This window comes from Centroberyx gerrardi, chromosome 10 (genome assembly GCF_048128805.1).
Source record: "Centroberyx gerrardi isolate f3 chromosome 10, fCenGer3.hap1.cur.20231027, whole genome shotgun sequence".
Lineage (NCBI taxonomy): Eukaryota > Metazoa > Chordata > Actinopteri > Beryciformes > Berycidae > Centroberyx > Centroberyx gerrardi.
The window spans coordinates 15,223,293-15,247,024 of record NC_136006.1 but is presented as its reverse complement, the minus strand read 5'-3'; the positions used below and the strand labels follow the sequence as shown (position 1 = coordinate 15,247,024).

General features: G+C 45.2%; 1 protein-coding gene across 1 annotated transcript in view; it reads left to right on the top strand.

Annotated features, from left to right (window-relative positions):
• lrp2a (low density lipoprotein receptor-related protein 2a) overlaps window positions 1–23,732 on the top strand; it is a 48,299-nt gene that overhangs the window by 23,934 nt on the left and 633 nt on the right. Inside the window, exons 32-75 of the mRNA XM_071925288.2 lie at window positions 161–327; window positions 715–858; window positions 1,036–1,145; window positions 1,803–1,980; window positions 2,132–2,345; window positions 2,486–2,725; window positions 3,099–3,287; window positions 4,222–5,154; window positions 5,278–5,443; window positions 5,574–5,732; window positions 5,846–6,135; window positions 6,292–6,492; window positions 7,044–7,286; window positions 7,375–7,500; window positions 8,126–8,245; window positions 9,010–9,141; window positions 9,799–10,000; window positions 10,376–10,671; window positions 11,367–12,033; window positions 12,152–12,322; window positions 12,424–12,647; window positions 12,861–13,038; window positions 13,317–13,513; window positions 13,783–14,028; window positions 14,185–14,313; window positions 16,039–16,158; window positions 17,039–17,155; window positions 17,463–17,579; window positions 17,796–17,933; window positions 18,138–18,260; window positions 18,397–18,525; window positions 18,947–19,078; window positions 19,210–19,341; window positions 19,468–19,611; window positions 19,719–19,884; window positions 19,976–20,104; window positions 20,255–20,475; window positions 20,627–20,806; window positions 21,336–21,455; window positions 21,660–21,750; window positions 21,924–21,991; window positions 22,692–22,809; window positions 22,957–23,077; window positions 23,304–23,414. Of these exons, the coding sequence (XP_071781389.2) occupies window positions 161–327; window positions 715–858; window positions 1,036–1,145; window positions 1,803–1,980; window positions 2,132–2,345; window positions 2,486–2,725; window positions 3,099–3,287; window positions 4,222–5,154; window positions 5,278–5,443; window positions 5,574–5,732; window positions 5,846–6,135; window positions 6,292–6,492; window positions 7,044–7,286; window positions 7,375–7,500; window positions 8,126–8,245; window positions 9,010–9,141; window positions 9,799–10,000; window positions 10,376–10,671; window positions 11,367–12,033; window positions 12,152–12,322; window positions 12,424–12,647; window positions 12,861–13,038; window positions 13,317–13,513; window positions 13,783–14,028; window positions 14,185–14,313; window positions 16,039–16,158; window positions 17,039–17,155; window positions 17,463–17,579; window positions 17,796–17,933; window positions 18,138–18,260; window positions 18,397–18,525; window positions 18,947–19,078; window positions 19,210–19,341; window positions 19,468–19,611; window positions 19,719–19,884; window positions 19,976–20,104; window positions 20,255–20,475; window positions 20,627–20,806; window positions 21,336–21,455; window positions 21,660–21,750; window positions 21,924–21,991; window positions 22,692–22,809; window positions 22,957–23,077; window positions 23,304–23,414 (8,399 nt within the window). The remainder of the gene's footprint in view (window positions 1–160; window positions 328–714; window positions 859–1,035; window positions 1,146–1,802; window positions 1,981–2,131; window positions 2,346–2,485; window positions 2,726–3,098; window positions 3,288–4,221; window positions 5,155–5,277; window positions 5,444–5,573; window positions 5,733–5,845; window positions 6,136–6,291; window positions 6,493–7,043; window positions 7,287–7,374; window positions 7,501–8,125; window positions 8,246–9,009; window positions 9,142–9,798; window positions 10,001–10,375; window positions 10,672–11,366; window positions 12,034–12,151; window positions 12,323–12,423; window positions 12,648–12,860; window positions 13,039–13,316; window positions 13,514–13,782; window positions 14,029–14,184; window positions 14,314–16,038; window positions 16,159–17,038; window positions 17,156–17,462; window positions 17,580–17,795; window positions 17,934–18,137; window positions 18,261–18,396; window positions 18,526–18,946; window positions 19,079–19,209; window positions 19,342–19,467; window positions 19,612–19,718; window positions 19,885–19,975; window positions 20,105–20,254; window positions 20,476–20,626; window positions 20,807–21,335; window positions 21,456–21,659; window positions 21,751–21,923; window positions 21,992–22,691; window positions 22,810–22,956; window positions 23,078–23,303; window positions 23,415–23,732) is intronic.

Genomic DNA, 23,732 nt, shown 5'->3' with positions numbered 1-23,732 from the left:
ATGAATCAGTTTGTGATCAGCGGTGTCATTTTTAAAGTATTAAATGATTCAGAGCTTTGAGACACAGAGAAGCAATTTTTGTTTTGTTGTTTCACCATGAGAACAGCAGTTTGCTAGTCATTGCTTATTGAATGTTTCTCTCTCTAAATATTTTTTTAAGTTGAGGATCCTTTCCTGGTGGTTGTGAGGGACAGTATCATCTATGGCATCTCCCTAAACCCGGATGACAAGAGTAGCGATGCTATGGTCCCTGTTGCTGGACTGCAGAACGGCTATGATGTTGACTTTGACGACAGCGAACAGACCATCTACTGGGTGGAGCACCCGGTAAGTCTAACCACTGTCCATTGACACAGACATCTACAGAGACATGCAACTCTGTCTTTCTTAGTTCTGAATCTGAATGTTTTTATCAACATACTTCAGTAAATGTACAGGAATTTGTTTGGGTGTTGTTGGAGCAGAGAATTACTAACAACTTACAGAATAACGTAGTACATAGGTGACTGTACATATCACAATTCAATTAAAAAATTTGTTGTCTTGTAAGGGAAACTTGGTTTGCAGACAGGGTTCACAATGAAAATACACAATAAAAAATGACTGAAAACACAATAAACTCTAATTAATTAGAGTTGAATTATAGAAAAACTCACTTTCCACATATACATTCAACATATGACTGAGATTGTCCTGCCTTCCTCTGTCCCGCAGGGTGAGATCCACAGGGTGAAGTCAGACGGTACCAACAGGACAGAGTTTGCCCCTGCAGCCATCCTGGGCTCCCCCGTAGGCCTGGCCCTGGACTGGATAACTGAGAACCTGTACTACACCAACCCAGCGTCCCAGTCTATTGAGGTGAGAGACACATTGTTTTCTCCTGTTGTTGTCCTTTTGTTTATGCTGTTGTTCCTGGCTTGGCAGGGATGATAACTCACTGAATCTATTTCTAAGATCATATCTGGACAGGACTACGCAATAATTGCACTAGAGTTGTCAAATCCACCTTTCCTGTTTGTGTTTGTGCTTGGCCAGGTTTTGAAGCTGAGAGGGGAGGTGCAGTACCGGAAAACTCTAATCACAAATAACGGCTCCCCAACTGGCGCTGGCACTCCTGTTGGCATCGCAGTGGACCCAGCACGTGGGTAAGCCCCATTTAACACAGCGCTGGCACGGCCACTCATCCCCACAGCTACTGAGCCCTATCAGCCTCCTCAGCGCCATCTGCTCTGCCCCTAGGGAGAGCTCAACCAGTGTTACTGAACACCGCACCACACACTCCAACTCCAACCACTTACGACAGCGCACAATCAGGAAAACATTTGCATGCCATCCCTTCTCACCGTAACCTTTTTCTGTTTCGCTGTTGTCGTATGAAAACTTTGTGACTACAATTTTGGTGTCATGTTTTCACTTCAGTTGAAGGATTACATGGTCCTCTACGGGTTTAGAAAATTCTCTGACCTCTTGGGCTTGTGAAACTTCTTTGAAAACCCATTGATTAAACTAAAAAACAAAAAAAATATATTTTCATCTAACTAAATACAAGGCTGTTTTTCTTAGTTCCTGAAACTTGACATTTTGGAGAAACAGGTTTTTCATCCAACAGCGACAATTTATATCTCTGTTACTTACTTTACAAGACTCAAGTAAATCGTAATAAGTATAATAAGTGCAACAATACAGTGGGTGAAATAGTTGTACATTGTGCAGCGTGAAGCAGAGATCCATGACTAAAGTGCAAAGTATTATGTCTGGAGCATAAACAGTCACTTGCTACATTGTTATTTGTTTTTTTTTAGGAAACTGTACTGGACAGACCAGGGCACAGAGAGTGGCATCCCTGCCAAGGTGGCATCTGCAGACATGGATGGTTCAAACCCTGTCACCCTGTTCACCAACAACCTGGACCACATTGAGTTTGTCACTGTGGACATCCAAGAGAACAAGCTGTACTGGGCTGTTACAGGCACTGGCATGGTGGGTCCTCACTTTCTTAGTTGTCACGGATCAGCATTAGTTAATTCTGGAAAGTTCTGAGAAATGTAATATGTGATACACCTTCATGTTAATGCTTTGTAATCGTACAGCAAGCAAATACTGCATTACATGCATTACATGACCTCCACAGATTGAGCGTGGGGATCCAGATGGGAGTAACCGCATCACCGTAGTGACGGGCCTGTCTCACCCCTGGGGTGTGGCTGTCCATGAAAGTTACCTCTACTTCACTGACCGTGACTTTGAGGTCATAGAGCGCGTGGACAAAGCCACAGGCGCCAACAAGGTTGTGCTGCGAGACAATGTGTCCGGACTCAGAGTTCTCAAAGTGCACCATAGAGAGAGTGAGTATTGCAGGGAGACATATCCAAGAAAAGCAGACAGTTCCCTTCCACTATTGTCTATTTTGGTTTGTGATTCCTTTTACTGTCTGCTGCTATGCCTGACTTATGTTTGTCACACTGAATTCTCTCCACAACCTCAGCCTCTGCAGGTACATCCAACGGCTGCAGTAACAATATGGGTGTGTGTGAACAGCTCTGCCTGCCTCGGCCCGGGGGTCTGTATACCTGTGCGTGTGCCACAGGTTTTAAACTCAATGCCGACAACAGGACCTGCGCTCCTTACCAGTCCTATGTGGTCATCTCCACTCTGTCTGCTATCAAAGGCTTCAGTCTGGAAGGAGCAGATCACTCCGAGGCCATGGTGCCCGTGGCTGGGAGAGGTGGGTGCTTCTCACATAAGAGGCTGTTGCTTTTACGTGAGGAAAGGACATGAATGGTCACATGCAGTGACTTTAATTTATGTTTTTTTCCTTAACGAGCCTATCCATGTATAACTTACATTAGTCTGATATTACTATGTGTACTATGAATTTATGTAATTTAGCCTAAAGCCTATGTCAGTCTAAAAAGTTGAGTAAACTCTATTCCACAAATAAAAAGGTGGGCAAACTGAGTTTAGGTGGAATAACGGACTTCATAACTGACTAACTGACTCACTAACTGATTGACAGACAGATACATTTTAATGCTATGACTTTGGTTCATAATGTAGTTATTATGTTGGTGTCTTATGACCGGATTATGTTCTTGCAGGCCGTAATGCTTTACACATTGATGTACACATGGCTTCTGGTTTCATCTACTGGTGTGACTTCAGTAGCACCGTGGCGTCACAGAATGGGGTCAGACGGATCAAGCCAGATGGCTCGGGATTACGTAGCGTGGTTACGTCCGGAATAGGACGCAACGGGATACGAGGCATTGCTGTGGACTGGGCTGCAGGTACAGTATTGTCTCAGTATTGTCTGTCACGAAGATGTGTTCATTTAAGTTTTCATTTCTTTTAACTAAATAAAGGATGGGGTAACTAAGTCAATACAGACTCCAGTATACATGCACTCAGTACCCTTGAGGACCCCAGGAAGTCTAGCTGTGCTTTAGGGCAAAGCTAATGGGGATCCTAACAAATAAACAAACTTGAGCTCTTAGAAGCGACTTTTTACCTGTTACCCTGTTACTCACTTGAACCATACATTTTTACCCCTTTGAATTACTTCCAGAATTGTAACACTTTAAATGCAGGCAAAAGAGGATCTTGTAGTCACTTATTATGGAGGTGTTTGTTGGTCCTGAATTTTTGAAGTTTCCACCCCTGAACTAAATAATAAATTACTATCTTGCATATTTAATTTATCCAATTAATGTAGAAAAAATCAACTTAGTTGTGTCATTTCTCGTGTTATTCTTGCTTGTTTGTACACGTTAAGTGGTTAGAGACTTGCCAAGACAGCCGAGTCCAGGCAGCAGATGTGTCTAACCTGGCGGACTCAGAGTAAGAAGCTTTATCACAGTGCTTGACTCACAGAGCAGGGAGATCAGTCCTCACACAGGTGACAGGATTTAACAGATGACTTTAAGATGAAAAGAAACAACAGCAGGCAGGAAAGCAGTCTGCATACAGGAAGAGCAGAAATGTCACCTTTCATAATTGCATTACTGTAACTCTGAAGGCACAACAGGATCTCTGTTTTGTATTGATAACGCAATCATGCTGTCAGCTGGTACATGCATTGCTAAATATGATCTGCATGACCAGTTACCTTTCCATCTTATTGCAACTAACCAGTCACAGTGGGTGACAGATTGTAACTCATGAGTTCATGACCTCATGACGTGTGCTGGTTTAAACACAGACTTTACTGGATTCTATCTCCAGGGAACCTGTATTTCACCAATGCCTTCCTGACCGAGACATATGTGGAGGTGCTCCGCCTGAATACCACTTTCCGCAGGGTTCTGTTGAAGACCCAAGTGGACATGCCACGCCACATCGTGGTGGACCCCAGAAACAGATACTTGTTCTGGGCTGATTATGGTCAGAACCCCAAGATTGAGCGGGCGCTCTTGGACGGAACGAACCGCACAGTTCTAGTGTCATCAGGGATTATAACTCCACGAGGTCTTGCTCTGGACCAGCAAACTGGCTACGTCTACTGGGTAGATGACTCCCTGGATATGATTGCCCGGGTCAACCCTCAAGGTGGGGAGACAGAGATTGTCAGGTACGGCAGCCGATACCCCACTCCCTATGGGATCACGGTGTTTGAGAGTAGTATCATTTGGGTGGACAGGAACCTAAAGAAGGTGCTCCAAGCTAGTAAAGAGCCGGGCAGCACAGAGCAACCTACTGTCATTAGAGACAACATCAACATGCTTAGGGACGTCACCATCTTTGACCAGCGCACCCAGCCCAGCTCAGCCCAGCATCTTAACAACAACCCCTGTGTCGAGGCCAATGGAGGCTGTGCCCACTTCTGCTTCGCCCTCCCGGATACTGGTCCTGGCACCCAGACTAAGAAATGTGGCTGCGCGTTTGGGAACCTTGCAGCAGATAGTGAGACCTGTGTGGTGTCACGGGACGATTACCTCATCTACACTACAGAGAGCACAGTGCGAAGCCTGCGCCTTGATCCCGAGGACCACGCACTGCCCTTCCCTGTGGTCAATGTGCCGCGCACCTCAGTGGCGCTGGATTTTGACCTCACAGACAGGAGGATCTACTTCACACAGAGCACAGGGGCAGGAGCAAGCAAGATCAGCTACATCAGCCTGTCCTCTCCCACCTCGCCCCCTGTAGCGGTGGCTTCAGGTAAACACCAGTTTTATACTCATACTACAAGATGCGCTTTGATTTGTTTCTCCTGTATGCTTCTATAAGAGATTTACTGCCCTTGATATTGCTGATGTTAGTGTGGTCTATGTGCTTGGACAGATCTAGGGGCTCCTGATGGTATAGCTTATGACTGGATCAATCGAAGGATTTACTACAGTGACTATGTCAACCAGAGCATCAGCTCCATGTCTGTGGATGGCTCTCAGAGGACTATTATCGCCCATGTGGCCAGGCCAAGGGCCATCATGCTGGATCCCTGCAGGGGGTAAGACTAGCACAGGAACACAGTTTCTCTTAGTATGACCCTAAAGTAGTAAGAAGAAGAAGAGAGAAATGTACAGTATTTTGTATCATTGGATTGAATTTGCATTTTGAAATCCTTCCATGTGCCACAGGTACATGTATTGGACAGACTGGGGAACCAATGCAAAGATTGAACGTGCCACTTTAGGTGGAAACTTCAGAACAGAGATTGTGAACAGCAGTCTCGTGTGGCCCAATGGACTGACCCTGGACTATGAAGAGCAGAGGCTGTATTGGGCAGACGCCAGCTTGTAAGATCTGAAAAATTCCACTCTTGAAAAATTATCCTAAGTAAAATATGCCTACTGTATTGTCCTGTTACATTTATGCTAATGCTGTCATCTCTGTTTTGCTCTGTCATCAGACAGAAGATCGAGCGCTGCTCTCTCACAGGAGCCAATCGGGAGGTCATCGTCAGCACAGCCATCTACCCCTTTGCCATGACCATGTACGGCCAGTTCATCTACTGGAGCGACTGGAACACACGCAGCATCTACCGGGCCAACAAGCACGATGGCTCTGACCAGAGGGTAATGATTCAGAACCTCCCATCTCGGCCCATGGACATCCATGTTCTGGCCAGCAGGAAGCAGCAGCAGTGCGACAGTCCCTGCCAGCAGTTTAATGGAGGCTGCAGCCACATCTGTACCCCAGGTACGAGGAGTTTCATACTTTCACTCTGTTTTTCAGAATGATATTGCTTTGGTGCGACTGTGATTGTCACACAAATATCAGTGTCATTGCAAACACAAGCTAATCTCAGAGAAAATGTATTTGTTCTATTCAATGCTATTGTTTACATCTCATTAGGTCCCAATGGTGCTGAGTGCCAGTGTCCGTCAGAGGGTCGCTGGTACCTGGCAGACAACAAGCACTGTATCCCTGACAATGGGACTCGGTGCCAGGCAGGCCAGTTCACCTGTATGAATGGCCGCTGTATTCGCGCCCAGTGGAAATGTGATAATGACAATGACTGTGGAGACGGGAGTGATGAGCTGGAGCGAGTCTGTGGTAGGGTGTCCTTTAATGCAAGGAACTTGCATTCATTTTGTTCCTGATTTGCATGTGTGTCTCCTCTTCCTGATTTTGTTTTGCATTGAATTTATCTACAATCTCACTGTTGATTAGTCATAGTGATCTTCATAGTGCCCTTAGCTCTGAATGGTGGTGGTTTACCTCTGTTTCTGTCTTACAGCATTCAAAATACTACTCTTTCTCTCTGAAATGCTATATCCTTTGCTTTTACTAATACTAACACGTTCTATTTTTGCTGTAACAAATCTCTTTCTCAGGATCCAAGACTGATTTCAACTATTTCGGTGTGTACGCTTGCACTTCACTAATCAATTTCCACTTACCTGCTTGTATTTCCCCAGTAATTACACAAATGAACACTAACAAATTAATCAATGTGTTTATATTTTGCATGCAGTCCCTCAAGTGATGTCATCATTTATTGCCTTGTCAGGTAAAATCCACAGCGAGTGTATATCAGCCCACTTTCACCTGACCTCACTTTCTATTGGCTAGAGCTCTGACCTGTCCTTGGTTCTGATTGGCAGCCTTCCACACCTGTGAGCCTACAGTGTTTACCTGTGGGAATGGGCGATGCGTGCCCTACCACTACCGCTGTGACCACTACGACGACTGTGGGGACAACAGTGACGAGGCGGCCTGTCTGTTCAGACCCTGTGACCCCAATACCGAGTTCACCTGCAACAACGGACGCTGTATTGCCAAGGACTATGTTTGCAATGGCATCAACAACTGCTATGACAACGGCACCTCGGATGAGCAAAACTGCCGTGAGTCACCGCATCCCTAAACAGAGATAATACTTTATTCAAGAATTTATTGCTCATAATAATTGTATTCTGCTTTGTGTTACTTCAGCGGAGAGAACCTGCCAGCCAGAACATACAAAGTGTCAGTCTACTAACATCTGCATCCCACGCTCCTACCTGTGTGATGGAGACAACGACTGTGGGGATATGAGCGATGAGAGCCCAACGCACTGTGGTGAGTTAAGCAGCAGGCATTGTTACATTGTTTAAGTAAAAAATATATTAGAAAGAGGGAAGCATTCAATAAACAACAACTGAAAAACACTAGTGCAAACTACTGTTCTCATAGTAAAACAACAAAACAAAAAAGCTACATCATTATTTCTCGTAACTTTTGGACACAATAATCTTTCTGTAGCATTTATACGTGTCTCCAAGCTCTAAATGCATTAAATACTCATTATTACTTATAATTACTAATTATACAGCTGATTACAAGGGCATTCTGTGGGGTACCACCTTACTGACTCATTCTGAAACAGAGTTATGAAAGCTTGCTTCCTGAATGTGGATTTAGCCTTCAGCAGTCTAAAACCAAAAGTCACTTTGAGTGTATGTATCTCCGTTGCAAATGAAGGGATCTCAAGTTCGCCCAATCCAGGAAAAAACAGACATTTATCTCCCAAAAGTTACGAGAAAGAGGATAAAAAAAAGAGTAGAATAGAGCACTTCAGAGGTGAAAGTAAACAAGTAAAAAGATTGGTCATCCTATCCTCCTGCTTGCCCCCTCATCATCATGTTCACACACCAAGACCCCCAAGTGATTTCATGCCTTTCTACCCCCCCTCCCCTCCGCATAGCCACATCCACATGTTCCCAGAGCGAGTTCCGTTGCTCAAGCGGTCGCTGTATCCCCGCCCACTGGTACTGTGATGGAGGGGCTGACTGCGCTGACGGCTCCGATGAACCCTCCTCCTGCAGTGAGTGCTGCACACCTCTCTCCCCCCCCCCCCCCGTTATGGGCCATTTGGCTTTGTGCGTCTGCGTCTCGTCCCATTATCAGCTGCTCGGTTTTGTGTGTCTGTGTCTGTCTGCCAGTCTGCATCTGTGCGCCTGTATGAGAGAGCGGTGTGAGTGATGTAGCGGAGAGTGTGAGTCAGTGGTGTATGTCTTTGTCGGGGATGTGGTCAGTCAGGCCTCCTATTGTCTGCTGCATTCCTCTATGGTGACGCCCCTCAGTGTCCGCTGACAAACAGCACCTCCCCCTCCCTTTGTCCCCCCGGGGTTACAGAGCCTCACTTTGGCTTTTGTTTAGATAGCTCACCATGCATGGGAATGTGGAGTTGCCATGACTATTTTGAAAGCCTGGCTAATGTTGTATTGCGTCTTACTTATTAGTTAAAAACCAGTGGGAAAGTACCTAAGATAACTGGTAATTATAAAAAATAACTGTATAGAAGGATACAAATCTATATTGAATAGAGTTCACAGAAGTTATTATTGAGTCACAATATTTGTTTTGCTGTATGATATGTGTTTTTTTTATGTGTTTTCTTATGGTATGTTCAGTGACTCTCAGTCAGCCAATGACATGTTTTCTTAGCCTTCTTGTCTTTTAAGACCACATTGGAAATAAGTTTTGGAAACTTTATGTGTTATCCATCTTTTAATTATCAAATAAACAAACAAACAAACAAATATACCATTTAATGTTAATGTTTAATGATATGGTTTGTCCCCTCAGCCACGCTGGTCAGAACCTGCAATGCAGATCAGTTCCGCTGTGATGATGGCAGGTGCATTGCCTCATCCTGGATCTGTGATGGGGACAACGACTGTGGCGACATGAGTGACGAAGACCAGAGGCACAACTGTGGTATGCATCTCTCATTTCCTCCCCTGTTTTCTCCCCTTTCCTCCTCTGCCCTCTATTTGTCCTGCTTTTCATCCTTTTCGGCATCTTCCCACTTCTTCATCTCCTCCCCTCGTAGGCCAACTTCTGGTTCCCCACTGCTTCTCCGCTTTGCCCCCTCCTACTCCCCTGTTCCTCTCCTCTTTCAGGACACTGATGGATTAGGATACATACTGCCGGGGGAGTGTTGTGGGGGAGACACTGGGGGTAGTCAATGCCTAGCATCTTTGGCTCTCGTGGAAGGTCTCCGGCCAGAGTCCAAGGAGCTGACATTCCTGATTTCTCCTGCCTCACTCGTTACTTTGTGCATGTCTCCTTTCCCTGGCTTCCTGGCTCAGGGTGGATCAAGACTCTTATGTCATGTCTCACCAATGTGGGTTCCCAACAATAAGATGCCTGGAGCCAAAGACTTCAGCACTCCCTGAGCCTCTGCAGGAGACTCACTTCAAACAATGTGGATCAATCACATTAGATGAATAAAGAATTTCAAGTCACGGCTGCATGTCTTGAAATACAGTTTGGAATGTTTGGATTGCCAAAAATGCAGGGTGGCATGGGGTCATCATCATCATCCTTATTTAACTTATTGTAATTCCCCCTGCCTTACTTTTTTTTTTCCAGCCAATCGCACATGTTCAGCTGCAGAGTTCACCTGTGTGAACAACCAACCACCTCAGCGGAAATGCATCCCTCGTGATTGGGTGTGTGACGGAGATGCAGACTGTGCAGATGCGTTAGATGAGCATCAAAACTGCACACGTAGATCCTGCGGCGTCAATGAGTTCACCTGTAGCAATGGCCTCTGCATACGCAGCTCTTACAGGTTAGAAAATATGAAACCCATTAAACAGCATAAACGTCATTAAAAAGGCAAGGCAAGGCAAACTTTATTTATATTGCACATTTCATACACAAGGCAAATTCAATGTGCTTCACATGAAACAAAAAATACATAGTTTGTCAGGTAAAATGACATTATCAGCTCATAAAATGACATTAAATAGAAAGAAAGAAAGAAAGAAAGAAAGAAAGAAAGACAAAGTAAGTAAGGATAATAATAAAACATAAAAGAAATAAATGATAATAAAAAGGTGAAAATGAGTCAGACTTTCTTCGTCTGGCATTTGTGAATTAATTAAGACCAGCAGCCTCCAGGTAGAGAAATAACAATGCTGTGTGGCCGATCTTGTGATGACAGGTGTGACCGGCGTAATGACTGTGGGGACAGCAGCGACGAGCAGGGCTGCACCTACCAGCCGTGCCAGCAGCACCAGTTCACCTGCCAGAATGGCCGCTGCGTGTCCCACGACTTTGTCTGCGACGGGGACAATGACTGTGGGGACGAGTCTGATGAGCTGGAGGAACTATGCCACACTCCCCCACCCACCTGCCCCCCTGGACAGTTCAGGTGCGACAATGGACACTGTATCCCCCTGAGCAAGGTGTGTGACAGGAACGACGACTGCTCAGACAACAGCGACGAGAAGGGATGTGGTGAGTGTGAAGACCCTCATGTCAAAGACTTACAGAGTAGTTCAAGAATTCATTAGCTAAGAGTCACATTCTAATCCTATAGTGTTTCCCTGCTGTAGAGTTTATCAAACTGTTGCACGCTCCCTCTAGGGGAGATGTGAAGGAAGTGCAGTGAGGAGTATGGTAAATGACAGAAATACAGCAACAGCTTTTTAACCATTCCTGGATGACAATTTTTGTGCTTTGTACAGTAAATATGAATGTTTTTTTTTATTGCTTTTGCTGATTTGAATGCATCTAGCACATGTAGTTATGGCTGGAATAATGGGCAATATATCAAATGAAAGAGGTGATTTGATCTGAGATATTCCCAAATTTCCCCTAGGGGATCAATAAAGGTCATCTCAATTAATCTTAATAAAGCATTCCATACTAGAGTACCCAGAATAAACATAGTAAAAGAATACAAATGCAACATATTCAGTAGACTCTCTTTATCTGTGACTAGGCCGATTTGACAGGGGAAAAGTGTTATTTTCATGCTTTTGGAGAGATATTACAGTCTTGATCATTTCTTCACTAATAGTCTCCACTGATATGGAGGGCAGGCACCATTGGTCAACCCTGTCGATTCTAAGGGTTCATACTTTGTGATTGTGCTTTGTTTACAACCTCCATTAATGCTTGCATTTTCTGTTTTTCTTTTCTGACTACAGGTATCAATGAATGCACAGACCCCTCCATCCACCACTGTGATCACATCTGCACCGACACGCCCACCAGCTTCATCTGCACCTGTCGTCCCGGCTACCGCCTCATGTCCGACAACAAAACCTGCGACGACGTCAACGAGTGTGCCGAGACGCCGAGCGTGTGCAGCCAGGTGTGCGAGAACACCGTCGGCTCCTACGTGTGCAAGTGCGCCCCGGGATTCCTCCGAGAGCCGGACGGACGCAGCTGCCGTCAGAACAGCAACATCGCGCCCTACCTCATCTTCAGCAACCGCTATTACCTGAGGAACTTGTCGACAGACGGGGAGGCCTACTCTCTGATCCTGCAGGGCCTGACCAGCGTGGTGGCCATGGACTTTGATCGCGTGGACAAGCGTCTTTACTGGATCGATGTAAGCCGCCGGGTGATAGAGAGGATGTCCTTCAACGGCAGCAACAGAGAGGTGGTGGTCAACGGCGTGCTGCATGGGGAGGGCCTTGCTGTCGATTGGATAGCCAGGAAGCTCTACTGGGTGGACAGCTTCTTGGATTGTCTCAAAGTGTGTGAACTGGATGGGCGCTTTGTGAAGAAACTGGCTGAACACTGTGTCGATGGCAATAATACCTACTGCTTTGAAAACCCGAGAGCCATTGTCTTGCATCCCAAATATGGGTGGGTAGTAGTCTGTAGTAAAATGAGTTCAAATTTTGTGTTCAGAGATATGGATTCTGTTTTATTGACATATATATGTAACATGTGATCTAAAGTCATTTTCTTGGATCCCTGTTAGATATGTATACTGGACGGACTGGGGAGACAAAGCCTTTATAGGCCGTGTTGGAATGGATGGAAGCAACAAGGCAGCCATCATCACCACCAAGATAGAGTGGCCCAATGGGATCACCATCGACTACACTAATGACAAGCTCTACTGGTCCGATGCACATCTCAATTACATTGAGTACGTACATTCGTCGTCCTGGCAGAAAGTGATCCCACTTCTTTAGCCTACGGTAAATGCTGTGAGACTTGTAACCCTCTGACTTTTATTTCTTCCCCCAGGTACTCAGACTTGGATGGGCGCCACAGACACACAGTGTATGACGGAAATTTGCCTCACCCCTTTGCCCTGACTGTGTTTGAGGAGACTGTGTACTGGACTGACTGGAACACACGCACCGTGGAGAAAGGCAACAAATACGACGGCTCTGATCGCCAGGCCCTGGTTAACACCACACACAGACCATTTGACATCCATGTGTGCCATCCTTACAGACAGCCTATTGGTGAGCCTAAAATCTGAGAATCCTGTGTTCAAAAGCTTTCATGCCACTATTATCATTAGACTCCTTGTTTACACTGAGATCGCTGTCACTTACTTATCTGGATATTTCCTGCTTTTTGAGTCAATTTGAGTGTTCTCTACCTGTGGGACAATGCCTGGCCTGTGTTTGCCCAGCTGTGCTGAATGGGGATTGTTTGACTCTCTCTTCTGACAGTGACCAATCCCTGTGCGGTGAACAATGGAGGCTGCTCTCACCTGTGCTTGATCCGTGACGGGGGGCGGGACCACACCTGTGAGTGCCCTGACCATTTCCTGACTGTCCAACTAGGGGGCGTGACCAGATGCCTTCCCATGTGCACCAGCACCCAGTACAGATGTGCTAACAATGAACGGTTTGTCAAGCTTTCTTTGCATTGCGTTGTGACTTGTGAGCTTTCTTGAGCCCCCTTTATATTTTTCCCTGGCTTTCAGAGAGGTGTTAAGTAGTTATGCTGCCAGTGTGGTGGGTTTTGAATGGGAATAGGGAGCTGAAGAATCCCTCTCTGAGTCTGAATATGTTTTATTTGCCATGCTCTCCATTGCATTATCCAACGCATGGAATCTTTTTTCACATAATGTTAAGCTCTGGCACAAGCTCTAAACAGTGTTGACCCTACCTCTGCCTCAACAGTTGCATTCCTATCTGGTGGAAATGTGACGGTCAGAGGGACTGCAGAGATGGCTCAGACGAGCCCTCTACCTGCCCCAGTCGCCACTGCAGGCTCGGCCAGTTTCAGTGCAACGATGGAAACTGCACCAGCCCTCACTTCCTGTGCAACAGCAACCAAGACTGCCATGATGGCTCCGATGAAGACCCTGTTCTGTGTGGTAGGTTGAGTTCTGGTTAGCTGTTGTTCCATTTTCATGGCCATTATTCATTTATCCAAGCAGCTTTGTATTCTTCGAAATGCTTCCTTAATATGAGAATTTTAGTGTCCTACTATGTGCCTATGTGTCTTACTATGTGCATTTACTCTTTTGTATTTTATTATGTTACTTCTTGATTTATTGTTCACGTTTTTGTGTTTCTTATCATCTGGTCCTCATGGTCTTGAAACCTTATTCTGTCAACTGAGCAAGCATGTCTTTCCTTCCAGCTACCCACCAGTGTGAAACCCACCAGTGGCAGTGTGCCAATAAGCGGTGTATCCCTGAGTCGTGGCAGTGCGACGGCGAAGACGACTGCGGTGATAATTCGGACGAGGACCCCACCCACTGCTCCAGCAGGACCTGTCGCCCCGGACAGTTCAAGTGCCGCAACGGACGCTGCATCCCCCAAAACTGGAAATGTGATGTGGACGATGACTGTGGGGACAACTCCGATGAGCCGTTAGAGGAGTGCAGTAAGTAATACAAGCAGGCAGATCTGTGGCAGGATTGACAGGAAAGAACTGGCTTCTCCCTGGTACGAATAATACCGCTAAAGATACTGTAGGTTTCCTCAAAAGTGCCTTAGTGTTTGTCTTCGTTATTGACCATCCATAATGTGTTCTCCACAGTGGGACCGGCATATCGATGCGACAACCACACAGAATTTGACTGCAAGACCAACTACCGCTGCGTACCACTGTGGTCTTTATGCAACGGCCACAACGACTGCAGAGACAACAGTGATGAGCAGGGATGCGGTGAGTCCATGACAACCAACCCTCAGACAGAACCGAGGCCCTGTTTACATCATGACAGTGATTTGAAGATTGTTTATTATTAGGAATTAATAGCCTGTCAGACCTTATGTTCAAATAGTGCTTTCCAGATTGATAGTTGCAGATTGTGTGTTATACACTGATGCTAATATGATTCTAGCAATATTGGAAGGCTAAAAAATGATAGGAAGGAAACTAGACTGTCTGTTCTCGGAGTGACTGAAGGGCAATTAGCCAACACCTCAGCCTCCTGTGGAACATTACAGAGTGAGGTAGTGGGAGGTGGTGATGGAGAGGGTCTCATCACTCACCCTCCCCCACCATTCGCCTCTCCCTGAGAGCGCTACGGATTTATGAGCTGTCTGGGTGTACGGGTCTGTGCGTGTGTGTGAGTGTAGGTGTGTGTGTGTTGCTCTGTCCTTGCGTGGGGGCAGGGTTCACACAAGTCTCTTTGTACTTTGCTATGATCCACACACACTCGCCGTGGCCCTCCCGTCTCTTATCGGAGGCCCTCACTCCATTAGTGCCATCCCCGCGCAGGAGGGGAGATCCGTGCTAATCTGCCTGTAAGAATGTAGCAGCTGGGCCAGGTGGAGGGCTAGGAGGCCAAGACTGGCTAACACCGCGCTATCTCTGACCCCCAGCACTGTGTGGTAGAGACGGCTCAGACCAGCTCTCCTCCGCTCCTCTCCCTTCTTTGCTGCTTCACTTCTCATCTCCCACAATCTTATCCTATATAGACACAGACTGGCATGGATAGAGCTCACCCATCTGTCTTTGGCATGCTGCTTTCCTCCCTGTGTGGATATTGCAGTTTTAATTAAAAAACTAGAGATGCCTACCATTTCAAAGTGATGTTTTCATCATTACGTAAAAAGCATGATGCAGCTTGAAAGAATTTCATCAATCTAGTCGTGTCATGCAGTTGCTGCTCGTATTGCTGCTATTACTGCTGCAAGGTCCCAGTTTCCCCATGGGGATCAAAAGTTTCAAAGGTTTCATCTTGTCTCATCTGATCTTGTTTTCTTATTCTGACTGCTAGATCTAGAAAATAATGTCAACAGTGGGATGATTTTCAGACCCCAAGGTATCAGTCAAGGTCTAATATAACTAGTTACCATCATGGTAACAAGCTTATTGTGAAGCCGATTTTAGTGATAATCTTTTTCACAATAGCAGTACATATAACAAGGTATAGAGGTATTCAACTGATAACTCACAAAAATAGAAAAATGCAGTCTATAAAATGTCACCAAATCGAAAATTACATTTCATTGAGAATTTTGAAAATACAAAATCCTTAACCCAAAGAATCAAAATCAAAACCTTGCCTTTTCCCACAGTAAATTTACAAAACAGACACATTTGGGCCATATGTTGATCTTTTGTGTCCTCTGTTCTTACCATTTTAGTAGTATCTATTCTAAAACACAAATTCATGCTACCTAAAACATTGAACAGCATGCATGTTCAATTTCAGATTCAAAATAGGGATGGGCATTTTTCAATAGTTTTCATAGATCATGCTCCTAAACTTCTTTCCTGTTTCCAGACATTTTCATTTAGGATCATATGTTCTTCATGAAGAAAATGTCACTAGAGAGTCCTGGTCTTGCTACAGGTGCAATGTTTGCATGTTTGCAATGTTTGGCATTTTTTTGAGTGTATAAATACATAATCATTCTCCTACATCTGCCCTTCTTCCAGATGAGCTGACCTGTGATCCCCTTGGAGACTTCCGCTGTGACAACCACCAGTGCGTCCCGCTGAGATGGAAGTGTGATGGGGACGACGACTGCGGGGACAACTCTGATGAGCGCAGCTGCAGTGAGTGCTGTCCACTATCACTGATAAATCAATGATAAATAAAAGTGTGAAAGGTCGGCTACGAGGCTGTTTGAGCACTGATGAGAGTGTGGAGATAAGGCTTCATCTTAGTTTGCATGACAGTGGACCTGGATCCTTGAAAATGTCCCCAACCCATTGTTCAAAATAACACAACAGTCAAAAGCTGGGTGTTTTGATACAGGTTAAGTGTCTGTTAAGCAGATTTAGTGTGGGATTTTAGCTCAGGTCCAGTGAGTCATCCAAATGAAATAGGGGTGTTGATGGCAAAGAATAGTCCTGCTATCATTTTATCAGATAACAGGGGTTTTTTGTAAGAGGCTCAACACTTCTGTCCACAGCGCAGTGCTGTGAGACGTCGTCTTATCAGCTGCTAGAGAAACAGGCTGTCCTCAGCGTGTCAGGAAGAGGGAGTGAGGGAGTCTGTCACCCCTTGCCCCGGAGAATTTAAACAAGTCTAAGAACATGCCAGTTAATGAGGATAATGTAGCTTCTCAAAGGAGAGCCAGTGTCTGGGGCTAAATCACTGTGTTGTACGATGAAACTGCGGTGCCGCTCCCCTTGTTGCTGCGTTGCTGATGCCAAGAGAGTTTGGCTCCAGCGAATTCCATGAGCTCACTGCAGAGAAATGGCTGTGCGTGTTTCTGCGTGTTTTATGTCATTTAATGGAAGAAAATGATACAGAGAAACTGAACTCTCATTGAGGTATTGATACAGTGCTGTTTGAGAAATGCGTCAAAGCCGTCACTGACTGTAGAGAATCTAAGAAGAGAAAATTCACCTAAAAGAAAAGTTAGATAATATTTGTATAATTCCACACGGTGAAATTTCTGTTTTGTCCCCACTCTGTGTTTTCGCTCAGCTCCACGCGCGTGCACAGAGAGCGAGTTTCGGTGTGATAATCTGCACTGCATTCCCGACCGTTGGGTCTGTGACCATGACAACGACTGTGAGGACAACTCGGATGAAAGGGACTGTGGTAAGTGGAGGCTCTTTGTTTTGGCCCAGGGTCTGGCTGTTTGTGAGTAACTGAGGGCTGCACTAAGCAAAGAAGCAATAAAACTTCACCTTTTGAAGCACCATGGACAGACAGGACCACCAACATTCATTTATTCAGCTTGCTAGAATACGAAGGGCTTTCTGACAGGGAATCAATTCTGTTTTATTCTAGCAAGTGTTGACGTGTCTTTGCTGTAGTCATGAAGACTCAGTCATGGCCCCCATTTGCATGAGTGAAGATTATGTGAGGTAATGATGCATTGTGTGCTGGTTTGGTCATGTTGCAGAGTTGCGGACTTGTCACCCAGGCTACTTCCAGTGCGGCAGCGGACACTGTATCGCTGAGCGCTTCAAATGCGATGGCAACGCTGATTGTCTGGACTACACAGATGAGATTTCATGTCGTGAGTGTCCTGCATCTAATGGTTTTCCCTCTGTACCCTCCGTCGCCAAAAGTGGCCTTTAAGAACTTTCCATATATACCCACAACACGCATTCAGATTATTTTAATCACCTCCTAGTCTTGGTTTCATCAGGATTGAGGATCAGGAGTTTGGTAATTCACTTTCGGCTGTAAAAGTCACACATTTTGAGTTTGACAGTATGGCTCTGATTTTCAGCGACCCGCTTCCCCAATGGCACATACTGCCCTCTGTTCCTGTTTGAGTGCAAGAACCACGTTTGTGTCCAGCCTCACTGGAAATGTGACGGAGACAACGACTGTGGAGACAATTCAGACGAGGAGCTTCACCTCTGCTGTAAGAAATAACACAAGCACGCTCACCTCAGATAAACTCCAATACACCCAAGTCCAAGGCTCATCACATTCTTGCCAAGTTGTCCTATTCAGAATCACACAGAACCACCTTTTATCTCACTATTTGTGAGTGAATGCGTTTGAATCTGTGAACTCACTAGAAGGTTTTCTTGAAGCTGGCTATGTTTCTGTCCTTCCTCCACAGTGGAGATCCAGTGCGAGTCTCCATTCCGTTTCCGCTGTGACAACAACCGCTGCATCTACAGCCATGAGCTGTGTAACTCTGTTGATGACTGCGGTGACGGCACTGACGAGAGACAGGAAAACTGTGAGTATGAGACACAGGATACATTGTATTGCATGTGGTTGATGGTCACATTTATCTACTCAAACTCTTCTATATACAGTACTTATTTTGGATTTAACTGACTGCTCTTGAATTTATATTTTTGTCTCCACCTCAGGCCAGAACCCCACACACGGGCCCTGTACAGATGATGAGTACAAATGCAGTAACAGCCAGTGCGTCCCTCTACAGTATGCCTGTGATGACTATGATGACTGTGGAGACCACTCTGATGAGCTAGGCTGCCGTAAGTACAGCAAACACAGAGCAGTTTTCACTCACATTTTGTCTGGATAGAAGCTTACATTTAGTCAATTTAATTTGTTCTGTACTGGAACTCAAATTATTTACAATATGTGAATTGAACAAATCTTGCAATGGATTAATTGAATACCACCATTGTCATAATACAGTAAATCAGTGAATATGTCTAGTCATTTCAACTGAGTTCAACTTGACTGTCCCGAACTGGAAATTCTTTTGGCAAACAGATGCATAAAAGAAATACAAGTTAAAGAGTAACTAAACCCCAAACCCAAATCTGTGTAAAGCCTGACATCTAATGGTTTGGGTTTGCGGTTTAGTTACTCTTATACAGATCATAAGTACAGCTGCCTCTACGGTGCCTAGTTTGACGTTCAGTATGTTGTTGTATCTGCTCCTATCAGACCATGGCAGTGGGCGCTCTTGCAGTGAGAACATCTGTGAACACAACTGCACTGACCTGACAGACGGGGGCTTCCTCTGCTCCTGTATGCCCGGCTATAAACCCAGACCGACAGACAGGAACACCTGTGAAGGTAAAGGACACAGTCGTTTCTCAGCCATGTTAAACACTGGCACAGAATTATTTCTCTGTTTTCTATTTTTTTGCGTTTTCATTGTTTCTCACGTTCCTCTGTTTTTCTCCCGCGTTTGCTCTCGGAAACAGATGTGAATGAGTGTGAGGTCTATGGGACTTGTCCCCAGGAGTGCAGGAACACCAAGGGCAGCTACGAGTGTTTCTGCGCCCAGGGCTTCCACTCGGTTGGTGACCCGCTTGGCCTGGAGTGTGCCGCCCAGGGTAAGAGCTCGGCATTCACACATGGAGTCAAACTCGTCACAGACTCTCCCTGTTTTTCATTAAAGAGTTTATAAGCCAAAATCTGCAGTGAAATTGTTGACAGACACACCTCTCTTTTCTGTATAGGAAACCCACCAGTACTGCTCCTGCCAGACAACGTTCGCATTCGTCGTTTCAACCTGTCCTCTGAGCAATATTCAGACTACGTGGACAACGCTGAGCACATCCAAGCACTGGACTACCTGTGGGATCCAGAGGGAGTAGGACTCAGTAAGACTACCGATATTGATCTTTTAATGTTGTTTGACCACAGTGAGGATAACTGCAACAAGGTCGCCATCAAATTATTTGTAACCTTGTCCCCTGGTGTGCCTTAGGTATTGTGTACTGGACAGTTCTGGGTCGGGGATCTCAGTTCGGCTCTATCAAACGGGCCTATATGACCACATTCAATGATCGCGGCAACAACCCAGTGAAAGAGGTGGATCTGAACCTGAGATACGTCGCTAATCCTGACGGCATCGCTGTGGACTGGATTGGAGGGTAAGTCACGCATTCAAGCATAGAATTGTTGTTGTTGTTGTTGTTCTAAATATCATTCAGTTGCTCAGTATGTCCTTGTCACATCTTCTAGGCACATTTACTGGACAGATTCAGGGACCAATCGGATTGAAGTGGCCAAACTAGATGGGCGGTACAGGAAGTGGTTGATCCACACTGACCTTGACCAGCCTGCTGCAATTGTTGTCAATCCATCTCTCGGGTATGAGGCTATTGAGCTTTAGTTTATGGCAGAATATATGGTGTGCATCCTTTCATTCCTTCATGCAGTATCAGAAATATTATATCTCATGATGATGTCAACACAATAACAAATAATTTTGGTGTTTCTGTGATTTTTTTGTATTGGTAGAACCATGTACTGGACAGACTGGGGCAGGAAACCCAGAATAGAGTCGGCTTGGATGGATGGGCAGCACAGACAGGTTCTGCTGGAGGAGGACCTGGGCTGGCCCACTGGCCTGGCTTTGGACTATCTGAATGGAGATAGGATCTACTGGTGCGACTCCAAAGAGAACATCATTGAGTCCATGAGGCCAGATGGCACAGACAGGAAGATCATCATATCAGGAGGTCAGAACACTGATGTGCAGACACATGCAGGATGCAGACATACAAGCAGGGATATATTTTTATATAATGTTTTGTAATTGATTCAGATAATGAAGGAAGTGATTACAGAATGTAATCAAATGTGTGTTAACCTTATTTTTCTCTATTCCAGACATTGGGAATCCCTACAGCCTGGATATCTTTGAGGGGCATGTGTACTGGACAACAAAGGAGAGAGGTGAAGTGTGGAAGACTAATAAGTTTGGGAATGGGAACAAAGTCAAAGTACTGACTATCAACCCCTGGCTGACCCAAGTCCGCATTTACCAGGAGCACCGGCACAACCAGTCAGGTTTGTACAGACTAAGGAAGCAAATATTAACACTTGAGCTTGAGGAGAGCATAAAGTCTGATCTTTGATTTATTGCTGACAGACTCATGCCCTTAAACCAAGATAGTTTAGTAACTTTTTCTTTGCTAGGGGGTTTACATAGCACAATTAGAAAAGGTTCTTTGCATGTTTCATGTCACATTCATGAACGAGCATATTTATATTATTTTATATTAGGCAATTTGCAGTCTTTTTACTCAATCTTAATGGCATAAGTACAGAAGAGGAGAGGGGGTAGGCATTACTAAAATGTGACCGTGTGTGTGTGTGTGCGTGTGTGTGTGTGTGTGTGTGTGTATTCTGAAAATTTCCGAAGTAATCATGGTGCATACTGTAGATGTGTAGTGGACCTGCTCTAAAAGTTTGTTGACACATTTTATGTGTCATGAAACATGTCATCAGCTTGTTATGAATTCTCTACAAAGAATGTATTTTTCTCTTATTTTGTATTGAGTTAACAGTGCTGTCCTTTGTGCTCTGTCTCCTGCAGTGCCCAACCCTTGTAAGGACGTGTGCAGTCACCTGTGTCTCCTCCGGCCTGGTGGATATACCTGCTCCTGCCCGCAAGGCTCTTCTCTGGTTGGTTTCAACTCCAACGAATGTGACGCAGGTACAATCAGTGGCATCACCGGCCCGACTGCAAACGCCGCCTGACTCGTTTTGGCTGTTTTGTTGGACCACAATTTGTGATCGGAATTTCCATTCTCCATATATGCATGGCTGTTCCTGGCTCCCTGTGATTTTGTGAGGTTGTGGTGATGATGTTGTGGTTGTTGTTGTTGATTCCGTGTGTGCGTGGCTTTCACTCCCACAGCCATTGAGGCACCAGTTGCAATGCCCCTTGCATGCAGATGCATGAACGGCGGGACCTGCTACACTGACGAGGGCGGTCTGCCGAAGTGCAAGTGAGTTTAGCTGCAGAAGCCATTCGCAACAGTTGGCGATTGTCTGGTCTGTCAGTCGTACCCAGTAATGCCTGATATTTTTGCCATTCCACCTCCTTCACACACGTGAAGATATTGCTGTCATGTTGTCCCAGTGTTTAAGAGAAAATGACCTGTATCATGGTTTTGTGTAGATGTCCGTATGGCTATGCAGGCAGTTACTGTGAGATGGGGAAGTCGAGGGGTGCTCCAGCAGGAACAGGTACTGTAATTCACCTATCATCTAACCTTTTACCATCTCATTAAATGTTTATGAAGCAGTTCATACCCCTTACCGCCCCTTTCTGCAGAGCGTGTTTGTAAATAAAATGAAATTGCTTGGTATCCCATAATGAATTTAGGTACAGTTCGTTACCCCTGTTTAAAGTTGGCTAAATAAATTCTTAAGAGCAACAACGTGGGGGAGTAGTTGTACGGGAGTATAGAAAATTACACTCACACACTGACTCACACCTGGGAGCTGCCAGTGCAAAAACAGTCATGATTTGTTGACTACTGAACAACTTTACTGCAGCGGTTTGGGTGCCAAGCGCCTTGTTCAAGACTGCATCAAATGTTGGAGTCACACTTCTGGCTTGTCTAACTACTGGCTACTCAGGGCCAGAAAATAGCTTAACAAACACTCTGGCTCAGCAAATACTGAAGATGTTGTCCGGCAAAAATTACACATTTACTTAATGAATAGCCCAATCATATTACACTCCGTCACTCTTTAACTTCCCCCCACAGTTCAGCAAACTAATGGGTCATCCAGAAGTCATTAACAGTAATGGACGTGTAAGGGAGATATTATTAAGAGTGTTTACTTTCTACACTTTATTTGAAATGTCCATTATGTGTGTGTGTACTACAGAACAAAATGAGAAGTGTATTGATCTTTTACATTTTTCTTCCGTCTCAAGCTGTGGCTGTTCTACTGGCAGTTATTATCATCCTGATCACTGGGGCTTTGGCTGTTGGGGTTTTCCTCAACTACAAGCGAACAGGCTCCTTCATCCCCTCCATGCCCAAGCTGCCCAGGTATATTAGCTCTCGTCTTTGCTCCCCTCTCGCCCACTTCCCGTCGCTGCATGTGCTTTTGAATGGAAACTGAACTAGTTGGATGCAGCGGTACCCGGTGGATCATTTTGATTAAAGTTCTAACAGGAGTGTTGTTGTTTTGTCCAGCCTGAGCAGCCTGGTGAAGTCTGGTGACACTGGGAATGGGGTGACGTTTCGCTCGGGTGACAATGTGGATCTTGGACCTTCACACATTGGGGTGTCATTCATTGACACGGCCATGCAGATGGTGAGTGCTGGAGTGACACATTTTAGCACTTATTAGTCTCCCAAGTCATCAGAAGTGTACACTCAGCATTTTTGACTATTTTCTCTATTTGACCAATGAAACCCAGATTGTCTTTGGAACTCTGTCATATTTGGTTATTTATTAACAGAAGTGATTCGTTTGCACCTGCTAAAAATGATGTATAATGTAAAAAGCAAGCTCATCAAAATAATTAATTTCGCCATAGGATGATAACTTCGCCATGGAAGCTGGGAGGCAGCCAATCACGTTTGAGAACCCTCTGTATGCCACTGCTCCTGGAGTGTCAACTGATCCCGCAGTTATTCACGCCACACAGGTACACACTGAATGTATTTACTTCCACCAAGGGGAAGTTATGTTTTCGCCCTGTTATTAGTTTGTTTTGTCTGTCTGTCAGCAGTGAACTGCCTATTTGTCTGGTGGACAGATTGGTTAGATTTTGATGGTGAACAGGATCTGGGATTTCATTTTTTTTAGTCATAACTATGAACCTAGCGGAGATGGAGACTTAATTCCAAAGCCTAAGGGTATGTTTGCACGGTCAAAAAATTAGGAATGATGTCTTTTGGTGTACCAGCAAGATGGAGAATTGTTAAGTGTTGGCGAGGTTTGTGCTCTCCATGTGCCTTCTAGT